This window comes from Pinus tabuliformis, chromosome J (genome assembly GCF_031772625.1).
Source record: "Pinus tabuliformis cultivar Carrire ecotype Pingquan chromosome J, CPIR1, whole genome shotgun sequence".
Classification (NCBI taxonomy): Eukaryota; Viridiplantae; Streptophyta; class Pinopsida; order Pinales; family Pinaceae; genus Pinus; species Pinus tabuliformis.
Genome location: NC_142295.1, coordinates 859,897,341 through 859,910,603, shown reverse-complemented (window position 1 = coordinate 859,910,603; position 13,263 = coordinate 859,897,341). Strand labels below are relative to the sequence as shown.

The following is a 13,263-nucleotide window of genomic DNA, read 5'->3' as shown; positions in this document are numbered from 1 at the left end:
GTCTCAGGCCTGCAAGATGCAGTGTGTTTTGTTCTCTCAGGCCTGCAATGCAGTGTGTTTCCTTTCAGCCAAAAAAAAAAAAATTCCCAATTACAAACCACAGGAGGGTTTATTCATGGGATATCAGATTGAATGATCAAATGTTGAGTGCTTGTGGTCGTAGCTGCCTTATTACAGGAGAGGCTCTTGGGCATAGTTTTAGAGTTCATAATGGACGGCTTAATATATCTTCTGAAAGATGCAAGTGAATAGGAGGGTCTTTTTAATGGATATTCCAACTTCCAACGGGATCTTCACCTGGACCAACAAGCGCAGTGGTGTCAATCACATCGCCTCTCGGCTTGACAGATTCCTCCTTTCAGACAATGCAATCCACTTGGGCGGAGATTTTAATGCGTCAATTTTACCACACGGAGGATCAGATCATTGGCCCATTGTGCTTCATTGGTCGAGGCCTGGTGTAAGATGCAACCGACCCTTCCGCTTCGAAGCTTTTTGGTTCACCAATGCAAAATTCCGGCAGATTGTAGAGGACGCCTGGAAAGCCTACAGGCCTCCAGAAGGGGCCAAAATGTTTCAATTTCAACAAAAATTAAAAAACCTCAAGCAGGTTCTTAAAATTTGGAACAAAACCCAATTCGGCAACATCCAGGAGGACCGACAAAGGCTGGAAAAACAAATGGAGAAGCTACAGCAAACCATCATTAAAGAAGGCCGCACTGAGGAGCAGTCACAGCAAGAGCAGATCCTTTGGCATCGATTAGAAGAAAGGAGAAAGCAAGAAGAAATTCTATGGCAGCAGAAATCTCGAATCAATTGGCTAAAAGAAGGTGAAAAAAACACAAAATTTTTTCATAGAACAGCTGTTCAGAGGCGCATGCACAATAACATCACCTTCATCAACAATCCGCAGGGTGAAAGGGTAGAAAGCCATGAAGACATGGAAAAAGAATTAACACATTACTTTCAAGATATCCTTAAAGAGCCGGAAGGAAACAAAGATGCTGAAATCAAAGCCATCACTCAGCACATTCCTCGAATCATAACTGAGGAGCACAACAACAAATTACTCCAGCCTACATCCTTGAAAGAAATTGAGGAAGCAATGAACCAGCTCAAGGATGGCAAAGCACCGGGGCCGGACGGCTTCACGGCAAATTTCTACCACGCATTCTGGGATTTAATCAAAGTAGAAGTTTGGGAGCTGGTGGAAGAATCAAGAAGCATGCACTGGATCCTTCCAGCTCTCAATACTACCTTCATAGCGCTAGTTCCAAAATGTGCAGAACCAAGCAAGCCTGAAAGCTTTCGACCTATTGCATTATGTAACGTCATATATAAGCTTATCTCTAAAGTCATCGCTAACCGGCTCAAACCTCTGCTGCCCTTGCTCATCTCACCGGAACAAACCGGTTACGTCGAGGGAAGGCAAATTATGGACGGGATCATTCTATCAAATGAAGTGATTCACTCCCTCAAGATTCTCAAAAAGCCAGGTATGCTTCTCAAGTTAGATTTATCAAAAGCTTTTGACAAACTTAGTTGGAACTTTATTCAAAAAATGCTTATCGCTTTTGGCTTCAGTCATACTTGGACAAGATGGGTCTATAATTTAATTTCCTCCCCAAGCTTCTCTGTACTGCTAAATGGTTCTCCTTCGCAACCTTTTCGGCCTTCAAGGGGCATTAGACAAGGGGACCCATTATCGCCTTTTCTCTTTGTTCTCATGGCCGAAGGGCTTGGCAGACTGTTGAAGGCAGCCATCTCCACTCAAATGTTAAAAGGAATCTCAGTTCATGGCTCTCCTCCTCACTCCCATCAACAATTTGTTGACGACACTTTGCTATTTGGCCACCCATCCTCACAGGAAGCCTCGGTTTTTAAATCCCTGCTCTCCATCTTCTCAAAAGCTTCCGGAACCTCCATCAACTCTTCGAAATCCCATCTATATTTCTTCAACACCCCTCTCTCCACTCAAAGAAATATAGCTAGAATTCTGCAGTTTACCATCTCTAAACTGCCGTCGACCTATCTAGGAGCCCCCCTTGCTGCGGCTGCAATCAATCACTCATCCTGGCAGTCTCTTCTTGACAAGTTGGAATCCAAACTCTCACACTGGACCTTTCGTGCTCTTAACACAGCCAGTAGGCTTGTCCTGATCAAGTCGGTTCTCCAAGCCTTGCCTTTATATCTCTTTTCTCTGTTAGCAGCACCTAAATGGGTCCTTAAATCAATCCGCAATCTACAGCGAAATTTTCTCTGGGGTTCGTCGGGCCTCAACAGAAAGTGGGCACTTGTAAAATGGTCTGATGTATGCAAGCCCAAATCTGAGGGGGGACTGGGACTTCGAGACCCTTTACATAGCAATGACATTATGGGGGCTCGCATGTGGTGGAACTGGATCACCAAGCCAAATGCCTTATGGGCCAAATTGTGGCAGGCCAAATATGCCCCTGGCAGCCATTGGAATGATCTAATTAGAATCAATTCCACTACTCAAGGATCTCCCATATGGAACGCAGCCAAACCTCACAGTAAATTCATTCAAGAACATTGTTTTTGGGAGGTACACTCAGGAAACTCAGCCAGATTTTGGGAGGATTCGTGGCAGCAGCTCCCCAGACTGACAACAGTTTTTCATAAGCCTCTCTGGCAAGAGCAGATGCAACAAGCAGGACTCACACAAGTCAATCAGTTTTGGCAGCACTCTGATAACACTGACTTCAGAACCTGGAAGAAGGCCAGTCTCTGGCAAGATAATTGGCAAAGTGAAACTTATGAGGACATAGAGGAGGAACTATCATACAGGAAAATCAGATACTCCTCTCTACAGGACCGACTCAGATGGGGACACAAACACAAAGGCACATTCACGACTCAAGAAGCCCATCAGCTCAGATATAATGGAAACCAACCAATCAAGGACCCGATTTGGGAAAAGATCTGGCGACCAGAAATTTGGCCCAAAATATCCACCTTCCTATGGCTGCTTAGCAAACGAAGAACATTAACCTGGGACAACCTGATAAAACGAGGTTTCGTGGGGCCATCAAGATGTCCGAACTGCAACATTGCCTCTGAAACGATAGGACATCTCATGGAATCCTGCTTGTTAGCAAAGCTAATATGGGGGAAAGTAGAGAGCTGCCACATGAGAACAGATGCCAGGACAGAAGATATAGCTGAAAACTTAAGGAAATGGGATCCCTCTCCCTACAAAAGTCAGCTTCTCAACCACTTGTGGAGACTCCTACCAGGTTTCATATATTGGATTCTCTGGAAAGAACGAAACCACAGAATTTTTAATAACTCTTCCAGGCCCATGGAAGCCTTATGGTTCATTCTCACCAATCAATTGCAAGAAACTTTGGCCCTTAAATCATGGTCAGACACGGATTTGCCAGATACTCCATTAGAATGCAAGATCCTGAAGGCTTGGAACATAAATCTCTCAACGCTCCAAAAAGAAGGTACCAGACCCACTATCAGCAGCTCCTCTCCTTCTAGCTGGTCCCCCCCTGAGTTTGCAACCTACAAAATGAATTTCGATGGGGCGGCCAAAGGAAATCCAGGGCTGGCAGGTTATGGAGGACTCTTCCGAAATCACACAGGGGAAATAATCCAAATTTTCTATGGTTCTTTAGGTAAAGATACCAATAATGTGGCCGAATTAGAAGCTTTATGGAGAGGACTATGCATTGCAGAACAACACAACTACTTCCCTTTGGAAATAGAAGGTGACTCATTAATCCTAATCAACGCCGCCCAAAGACTCCAAGCAGGCACGCCGGCGACCAAGGTAGCCACGAGTTGGAGATTATTAAGCAGACTAGAATCCATGGAGGAGAAGCTTCACACCACCCAGAGTATAGAGTTCAAGCATGTAAGAAGAACAGCGAACAAGGTGGCAGACAGATTAGCCAACCAAGGAGCCTCTCAAGGCATTTCCTATTTTGCTGGATCACTGGACAATTCCGAAGATGACAAGCTCAATTATGACTGTATCTCTCTGGCGAAGAAGGATCTCATCATCCCGGATGCGGGTGATTAAGTATCGTAAGCACGACACGCGCCATCACGTGGCCGGGTGTCACGACCTCAATGAATGGAGGTACCATGCGTTAAGGGATTTTAATGAAGTTAAGAGCGATGAAGTGAAGGCATTAATGCCTGTCTTCTCGGCTCGAGGGAGGCAGTTGGGCAGCAGGGTGATGGAGGAGTTTAAGCTGAGGAGGATGGCATGTCCGCGGGAGTATGGTGAGTCTGGTAGGGAGACCCTCCTCTGCGCAAGCAGCAATGTGAATGCAGAGCCGAGGGGTGAGACTGTTGTCTGTGAGCGCGTTGTTTGTGAGACTGTTCTCCGTCGCTGGAGTGTGAACTGGTGCTATATGCTGAATTTCCTGTTGCTGATTCTTGTTGTTCGAGAGGTGAATTTGCTCCGTCATTGGGCTCGAGGGGCGGATACAGGTAATTGGAACTGGTTCTGGAAGTGGGTTCTTGGCGCCGGTTCTTGGAGCTGGTACCCGAATCTGGTTCTTGGAGCTAGTTCCTGGAGCTCGGGGGCGTTGCGGCAGTGGACTCTTGAGGCCGGAGTCAGAGCGTGGTGGTGGAATTCGCTCTTGTCACTGGGAGCTGCTCTGGCCCTGGTGAAAGCTCAAAGCATTGAAATTGGAAGGGAATTAAGGATGCCGAGGGATAGGCCAAGAATGGGTAGTCGGAGGGGAGGAATTCAGGGCCGAGCGCCGCCAAGAGAAGACCATTACTCCCCTTCTTCTTCAATAGAAGTCACCTCGCAGCCCCGTTGGTTTCAGGATAGCAATGATGAAGTTGGAGGGCAGAAGGAAAGCAGCCCTATTGATGTTGATAGCCAGAGAGAGCTTCCCATGCTCAGGTATCGCCTCCCCTGTCCGCATGTCAACTCCTCTTTGATTGTAACAATTGCTGTGGAACCTGGTATCGAGCCTCAGTTGGATAGGCGGCATTCCAGTGGAGACGACTCCCCTGTCGCTTGCCTTCCGGTGGGTGCAGACATTGGTTGGGCCCAGCCCGAGCGCATTCCAGGGCCGGGTTGGTCGGTTCCTTGTCACGCGGGTGGGCTGAGACTGGAACGCCCTGGCCCCAATTTGGACCCTGATGCTGGCCCCTCGGTGCGTGAGGCTACTCCTCTGCCTGGTCCGAGTGAGGGTAAGCAGAGATTGGAGCGCCCTGGCCCCAATTTGGATCCTGAAGCTGGCCCCTCCGTGCGTGCGGCCACTCCTCTGTCTGGTCCGAGTAAGCCTGCCCGAAACGACAGTCCTCATAAGATCATTCAGCTCTCGGATTCGGAGAACACGCTCCACTTCGGATGCAGAATTGCAGAGGAGCCACAGTCCACTGATGAAGAATGAAATTGTCATGGTAACTTCTGTTTTGTATGGGATTTTCAGGTGCAATTCGGTCATATTGTCAATGTGTCGGCTTTATAGTTCAAATGTCGCATGTAAATGTCCAAGTGTCAAGTGTCTTTGTCCAGTTGTCTGTGTCTTTGTCTTTGTCTTTGTCTGGGTCAGCAAAAGGCCCTGGTGTGTTTATGTGCATCAAATGTTCAGTCCAGACATGGTCAGTCTTTCAATGTTATGTAACAGTGTCAGCAGTGGTACAGCAACTTACCCAATTTTGAACACATTCATTTTGGGTGCTGTAAAATGGGCAAGGCCAGGGCGCATAAGAAAATCCACTTAAGCCTTGCCCTATGTAAACTTTTTTGTATATTTGCTTTGTAAGATAATAGAAGTAGTCAAATTCAGAAAAAAAAAAAATAGGAGGGTCTTTTAGGGTCTGGAAAAGGAAATGAGAAATGGCAGCCTGCTGCTTTAGTCTACGAACAAATGTTCTCGTTAATTACAGCTCAGGCCTTTGTCAAAGACGTTACTGCGTTCCTGGCTGTGCAAGTTGTACTCGTGGAATGTTGTGTGGTTTTAGAGTAGAAGAGATAGATTCTTCTTCTGTGCAAGATGGGATGCGTGTTCAGACAGCTTTTGCTCGCTACTGATAAGATAAAATGAGAGTGGCCCTGTTCAAAGTCGGTAGTCTCAACTTCTGAGAGTAAGTTCTGATGAAACTCAAGGTGAAGAAGCAGTTCCATTACAAAATTAGAAAAATACAGCAGACAAGAGTGAATTATCAAAGTGCAAACCCAATTACTCACACCGCCTCATAGTGGATGCCAACATCTTCAGAACGCAGCCCCCTAAAAAACATTAGTTTTGAAAAGCAGTTTGTGATCAAACGAGGACAAATCTAGACAAACTAAGACATGGGTTTTTTTCAAAACGGAATAAATTACATAACCCAAAAATCGTTTGCTTAAATTCCTAACGGTCTAAGAGGGAATCATGGTTCTTCAAAACCCTGTTTAGATAACTGCGTGAAGGAAAAAACGGAGGGAAAGTCGACCACTTGTAGAACTTTAGAATAAAAGACAAGGTTCTCAGACTAAGCTTCAAATGCCACCCCAAATGCGCATGGATTTATCCCAAAAATCAGAAACTTCAATTGATGGCTCTCAATTGATTGTTTTGTTCTTTCCGCCATCGTTTTTTTTTTTTTAATACATGAGTTTTAATTATTTTGTTTTTGTTTGTTTAAATTTTAAAAAAATGAGATTGTATTCTATCTTAGAAAAATTGTTAGTTCAAAATCAAATTTTTTTTTTTTTTTTTTTAAGTCTTAAAAAAAAATGAAATTAACCTTATCTTTACAAAAACAAAAATGGTTAGTTTTTAAATTAAATTTTTTTTTTTTTTTTAATGAATGAAATTGAGAAAGAAACTAAACTTTTTTTTTAAACAAATGGACATAATGATTTGCATATTGAAAGATGTTTGTGCTGAAGCATATTGCAAAACATGAATTTATTCTTGAAATTAGTCTATATCATCCTTATTTTCTGATCCTCGAGATCGTACAAAGACGCAGGAGGAGAGCATACTTATTCTAGGTAAAAGCAAAACTGAAAATGAAAGCAAAAGCTAAATCTGAAAGCCTACCTACTCTATACTAATTAGAATTTACAAATTAGTTACGTGTAGTTAAACTTCCAATGAAGCCATTCACGCAGCAGTAACAACAATAGATTCAGTAGCAATTTTTCAAATGAAAAATGAAAATATTCGAGAGTGGATGAGTCTAGTTGCCATAACTGCAAATCAACTAAAAAATAAAAAGATGAATCTAATCTAGTACTTACCTGGAACCATTGTTCGATAAAGCTCTAATAAGCACAGTTTCTCTCACTCAGATCATGTTGTAACTCCTGTTCTTCTTCTCCGATCTGCTGCTCTTCTTCCTCGATCTCTTGTTCGAATGATTGTTCACCATCAGATACACAGGATTCTTCAGACGTTGAGTCTTCATTTATTTCTTGGGGAGTAGTTGAGGTTTTAATTCTTGTCAAGATCTCCTCTTCCAAGGAAGAAGAGATCCCGACTTCTGCTAGGATCTGAGTGAGTAGTTCCAAAAACACGATTGCAGTCACGATTTCATTGTTGTGTTGATTCTATAGTTGCTTGAGCACAGTCCAGTATATCTTTGAAACGCGGACGGGCCCTGCGTGGAACGGGTATACTGTCATTTCATTTCATTTGCAACTTCTGAATATTCAATAGTATGCACAGTGATTAGAGTTTGGTTTATGCTTTCACTGATTTAATTAGAAATTTGTATGAGTAATGTTTATGAAGGTAGCTTGAAGGATTCATCGTTGAGATCGTACGGCGCCAAAATGTTGGGTGAAACTATGTTCGTTTAATCCTGTTGTAGTACTTACCCAACTATTTAATTTGTCAATCCGAGGTCCGTAGACTTACGAGACACATGCACTATATATGCAGGACTGAAGTGGAACTAATCTAATCTAATCTAATCTAAATTACTGAAATCAAATTAATCTAAGAAGGCATTGAAACATTAACTATGAAAGCAGGAAGTTGCATAAAAGAAAAGCAATACAACATGTGAAGAAGTGAATGACAAACAACATATGTGAGCTCACAACAATAAAACTATGTCAAATTATATTACAAGAACTAAATCACAAATCATGAAAGCATAACAATAAAAGAATATGAATCAAAGTTAATCTCCATTCTCTATTATTCATTATTCATCCCAATGAAGAGAGAGCACTCTCTTATATACATGAGGAAGATAACCTTTCCATAATTACATATCCAATATTCTCTCAAGCACTCTCAACTAGTTTCCCATTATTACAAGATATGATCGCACAAATCTCTCAAACATGATCCCACAAATCTCTCACATATCTTGGATAAGATATGCCAACGAAATGCTCCATGCTTTTCTCCTAATTATCTCCTTAGGAATTGGATAAGATATGTCTCCATGATTTTCTCCTTAGAAAAAGGCTTGCATAATTATCTCCTTGATATGGTGGAGGAGATATTAATTATTCACATATTTCCTACACATCACAAAACTCACATATTCTTGAGATATATATAAAAATATGTACATTTTCTAATAATTAATCATAAATTCACTTATAATACAAATATTAATAGAATGGAAAATAAGAAGGTCAAACCCAAATGTATGTATGAAAATGATATGATAAAAGGTTAATGGGATGATGAAATGTAAGGAATAGTGAAGAAAAAGGTGGATGAAAATATGACATTTCTGAGTCCCAACAGCCCTTATTCTGGACAAGTTTGTCAGCCTCAAATTCAACAAGGCCAGCCAATTATCCAGCCTACTTAACCTCAACCGGGCCAACCTTCTAGCCAGATGGCTCAACCTCTGTCTTCTCAAGGACATCCATCTGGGCCTGCTCAACTGGGCACTCAAATGATTGTTGCTTCTCAAGCTCCACCCGGTTTTTAGCCCCAGTCTAGGCTCCAGACCCAATCCAATCTTCAAATTCAGGTTGGATCCCAATCCCAACCCATTTATCAAACACAGCCTGGCCCCCAGGCTCACTTTGGAGCCCAGCTACCTTATGGTTTTCAGCAATCCCAAGGGCATACTCAATTTTCCCCATACCAAAATTATCAACAACTGCAGGTGAATCCTTACCAGAATTTCCAGCAATCATATGTTGCTCCTGCAGGCCAAGTTAGTAACCAGTGGAATTATAGGGGTCAAATCCATGGTCAACCGTCCAGTTACAGCTATAACCCCTATGGACAAAATCCCTATGGAAAAAATCCTTATGGACCAAATCCGTCCTGACAAAAAAAATGGGGGCAACAAGCAACTGGGTGGAAATCTAGTGCTACTTCCTACCCGTGGCCTCAGATGTCCTTTAACCCTCAATTACCTTTTCTAGCAATGTTGGAATTACCGGATGTGTCCAAACTGACAAATGATCCCATTCTTCATAATCCGTATTGGCCACCGGTTCCAACTAAAATTCCCGGTGATTGTCCCAAGTTTGACGGTAAAGCTGGAGAAGATCCCCAAGCCCATGTCATGACTTATCATCTATGGTGTTCATCAAACTCATGGCTTGATGATTCAATCCGGCTCCGCCTTTTTCAACGGACCCTCACTAGCTCTGCTGCTAAATGGTATATTGAGCTAGCTCGCAGATCTTTTCAAGACTTTAACTCGTTGGCTATGGCATTTTTAACTCATTTTCAGTTGCTGATTCGATATGAAACGGGCACACATCTCTTGACATCCTTAAAACAGACCATAGCCACGCATATCTCTGATCATATCCATGAATGGAGATGACGTCGCCATTTGATTAAGTTTTGGATTCCCGATCAGCTTCTGACTGACTGGTTCACAACCTCATTTGTCGGTCCGATAGCCTGGGACATTGCTATGGGGGCATGTGTAACTGAAGAGCAAGCTATTGTGAGTGCTTAATACCTTCACTTGGTTTACTCCCAGTCCGATACACTATATGACTATTTTCCTGATGCTCCAAGGCCTGGAACTTCCAAAGCCCCGCCAACACCATCTGTTGACGGCGTCATTAGTTCTGTTAATACGTCCTCTAAGAAATCTTCTGCGAACCCTGGGAAGCAAAAGTCGAACACTTCAAATGAAAACACTTCTCAGCCCATATCCAATTCTGGTAACACTTTTGAGGTTAATGTCGTTCAGTCCACCATGGCAGACAAAGCCTTGAAAGGGAAAAGGAAAGAATAAGGCTGATCAACCGAAGCAAGATTCCCCTAAACCTCCACCTGAGGAAGGTGCCAAATGTAAGCCTAAGTATCCTTGCCTTATCTGTGACAAGGATCACTATACTAAAGACTACCCTAGGCGGTCTGAAGTTAGTCGTTTGTTAAAAGGTGCCCCTAGGACTCCTGTCGTGCTCAAAGAGCCTTTTCCCTCGCAGCAAACGCAAATGGTGGCTGATCCATCTCAATCCTCTTCTCCCTTTGGTTCTCAGGTATTTATGGCTGGGACGATTTTCGTCCACATTAGTACTCGAGCAAAAGAGTATCTGCCGCCTGCTGGGAAGGAGACTGAGGTCCCCTCTAGTGCTCCTTCGTCCAGTTCTGGTCCCCTCCATATCGAGCGACCTAGCACTGAAGCGGTCATTCGACCTCCTCCTAAAGGCGTGCTCCAGAAGTCTTCTTACAACCCTAATGCTCATGTTGCTCAGCACTATAGCATCGTTGAGGACTTAGCCCAGGTTCCATCAGTCATGTCCGCATTAGAAGTCCTCCAGAGCTGCCCCTCTCAAAGGAAGTCCTTACTATCGGCTATTGGTGGCATTGACCGGCCGACTCGAATCTAATCACTTTTGACGTAGACAGTCATATACGGAGACTGCCTCACCAAATTGCCTTCCTTATTCAAGTCATCATCAATTCTAAAACTATTCATCGCACCGTCATTGATGAAGGCGCTTCTACTTGCATAATGTCTGTTGCTTGTTGGAAGGTTATCGGTTCTCCGACTCTAAGCCAGTATCCTACGACCCTGGAAGCCTTTGATGGGAGAGAGTCTCGTCCTTATGGTATACTCCAATGTTGGCCTATTACTCTGGAAGGGAAGACGGTCGAAGTGGAGGTTGAAGTAGTTTATGTTAATTTAACTTACAACCTCCTTTTAGGACGAAGCTGGACATATGCCATGCGAGCCGTGGCTTCATCTCTATTTCGTGTTATTCGTTTTCCTCATCAGGGGAAGATCGTCACAGTAGACCAGTTGTCCTTCTTTGCCTCCTCCTCCTCTGATGGCAACGTGCCTTTCGTGGAGCATACCTCCATTCCATGTGAGAGTGTGGGTGTTGGACTCTTTAAAGATCCTGCCCTTATGGGTTTTTTTTCACTCCCACCTCCCAACATCGCTCCCATTAATATGATTTATGTTCGCTCTGATCCTTGGGTTCTTCCTCCTGTTGATCAGATAGAATCCTGGGGCGATGAGATGCCGTTGAGTCCTGCCGAGCTCAACTACGTCGAAATTGTTTCTGTATCGGCTCCATCCCTTGAACCTTCTCCTTCTAGTAGAGCTCTTGACTCGTACACTCAATCCCCTTGGCTTGGAGATGCCGCTTCTTCAGACCCTTTGAAGGAAATTTTTCCTACTGATGAAGCGATTATTGAGACCATGTCTTTCGAGGAACCCCCTTGGTCTGATCACCACCATCGTTCCTCGTTTCTCCTTACCCATCGGGAAATGTTTACTTGTCTCGAGTGGTTTGCTCCTTGTCTCCCCTCGCAACCCCTTCAGACAGCCATCCAAATTCATCAAGTGTCTTCTGAAGGGAATATGGGGAACATCACGCAAACTCAACCAATCGACATCTCTGTTAAACCAGGGATTATCGAGCACATCCATGTTGGAGTAACTTGTACTCCGGAGGAGATTCAACTTTATACTGATCTTTTTTGCGAATTTTGTGATGTGTTCGCTTGGTCTTACGAAGATATGCCCGGCATCGATCCTAGCATCGTGGTGCATGAGATGCCTACATATCTGGGTGCCAAACCTATTCGACAGCGTCTATGCCCTATGCACTCCCGAAAGGCTGCAGCTATTAAAGCAGAAGTTGAAAAGCTTCTTAAGGCAGGCTTCATTTACCCTATCCCACTCATAGATTAGGTTCTAATATTGTCCCTGTGACTAAAAAACAGGGCACTATTAGGGTATGTGTTGATTATCACGACATTAATCATGCCTGTCCCAAAGATAACTACCCTACACCCTTCATTGACCAGCTCATTGATGAGTGTGTCGAGAGTGAGATATATTCATTCATGGACGGCTTTTCTGCTTATAACCAGATTAATATCTCGCCTACGAATCAACACAAGACCACCTTTATCTGTCCGTAGGGCACTTTTGCTTATAAAAAGCTCCCCTTCAGTTTAAAAAATGCCGGTGCCACCTTCCAACGCGCAATGTCTTATGCATTTCATGATATTCGACACATTGTGCAACCTTACCTGGATGACCTTCCGGCTCATTCAGTGAAGTGCCAGGACCATCCAACCCACCTTCGCGAATTTTTTCTCCGCTGTCAACACTATCGTATCCGGCTTAATCTGCATAAGTGTCTCTTCTGTGTCGAGTCAAGTAGACTTCTCAGGTTCATCGTCTCCCAGGAGGGTATCCGTCTCAATCCCCTTAAAGTCGAAGCCATCCTAAATCTCCCTCCCCTTGCTTCTTTGCAGAAATTGCAGAGTTTGCAGGGTAAAGAAAAAATTTTACGACGATTTATTCCAAATTATGTTGAAGTGGCCAAAGGCTACACGCGATTATTAAAGCGGGACACCCCTTTTCTTTGGGATGCAGTTGCACAAGAGTCATTCGAGCACCTCAAGGCCCTCCTTGTTTCTGCTCTGTTGTTACGTCCCCCTGACTATCACCGTGACTACACTCTTTATTTAGCCGCCGCCGATACCACCATTGGCGTGGTTCTAGTTCAAGATGATGATAATGGTACTGAGCATGTCGTTTACTATCTCAGCCGTAATTTACTTGATACGGAAACTTGATACGCCTATGTCGAGAAGTTGGCATTGGCCATCGTTTGGGCCGTACAATGTTTCCGCCATTATATATTATTGCGCACCATGACAGTGATTTCTGATTGCAACCCAATGATGTACATCTTGTCACATCAGTTACTGGGGGGCAAATACTCAAAGTGGATTGCCATCCTTTAAGAGTTCGACTTGGAGCTCACCACTGCCAAGTCTAAGAAGTCCCTCGTCTTCGCTAAGTTTCTTTTCTCCCTACCATCTGTTACCGTGCCCTCTCGGTTAGAGGACCATATTCCAGATGAAA

At 43.8% G+C, this 13,263-nt stretch overlaps 1 protein-coding gene across 1 annotated transcript; it reads left to right on the top strand.

Annotated features, from left to right (window-relative positions):
* The first annotated feature begins 265 nt into the window (after positions 1 to 265).
* LOC149229396 (uncharacterized) lies at positions 266 to 4,051 on the top strand. Its single transcript, XM_089381031.1, has one exon. It carries the CDS (start codon positions 266 to 268, stop codon positions 4,049 to 4,051), a length of 3,786 nt encoding a protein of 1,261 aa, XP_089237157.1.
* The last annotated feature ends 9,212 nt before the right edge of the window (positions 4,052 to 13,263 follow it).

Bases quoted from the DNA above. Each gene is read 5' to 3' on its own strand.
- LOC149229396 (XM_089381031.1), top strand. From the start codon at position 266: ATGGATATTCCAACTTCCAACGGGATCTTCACCTGGACCAACAAGCGC.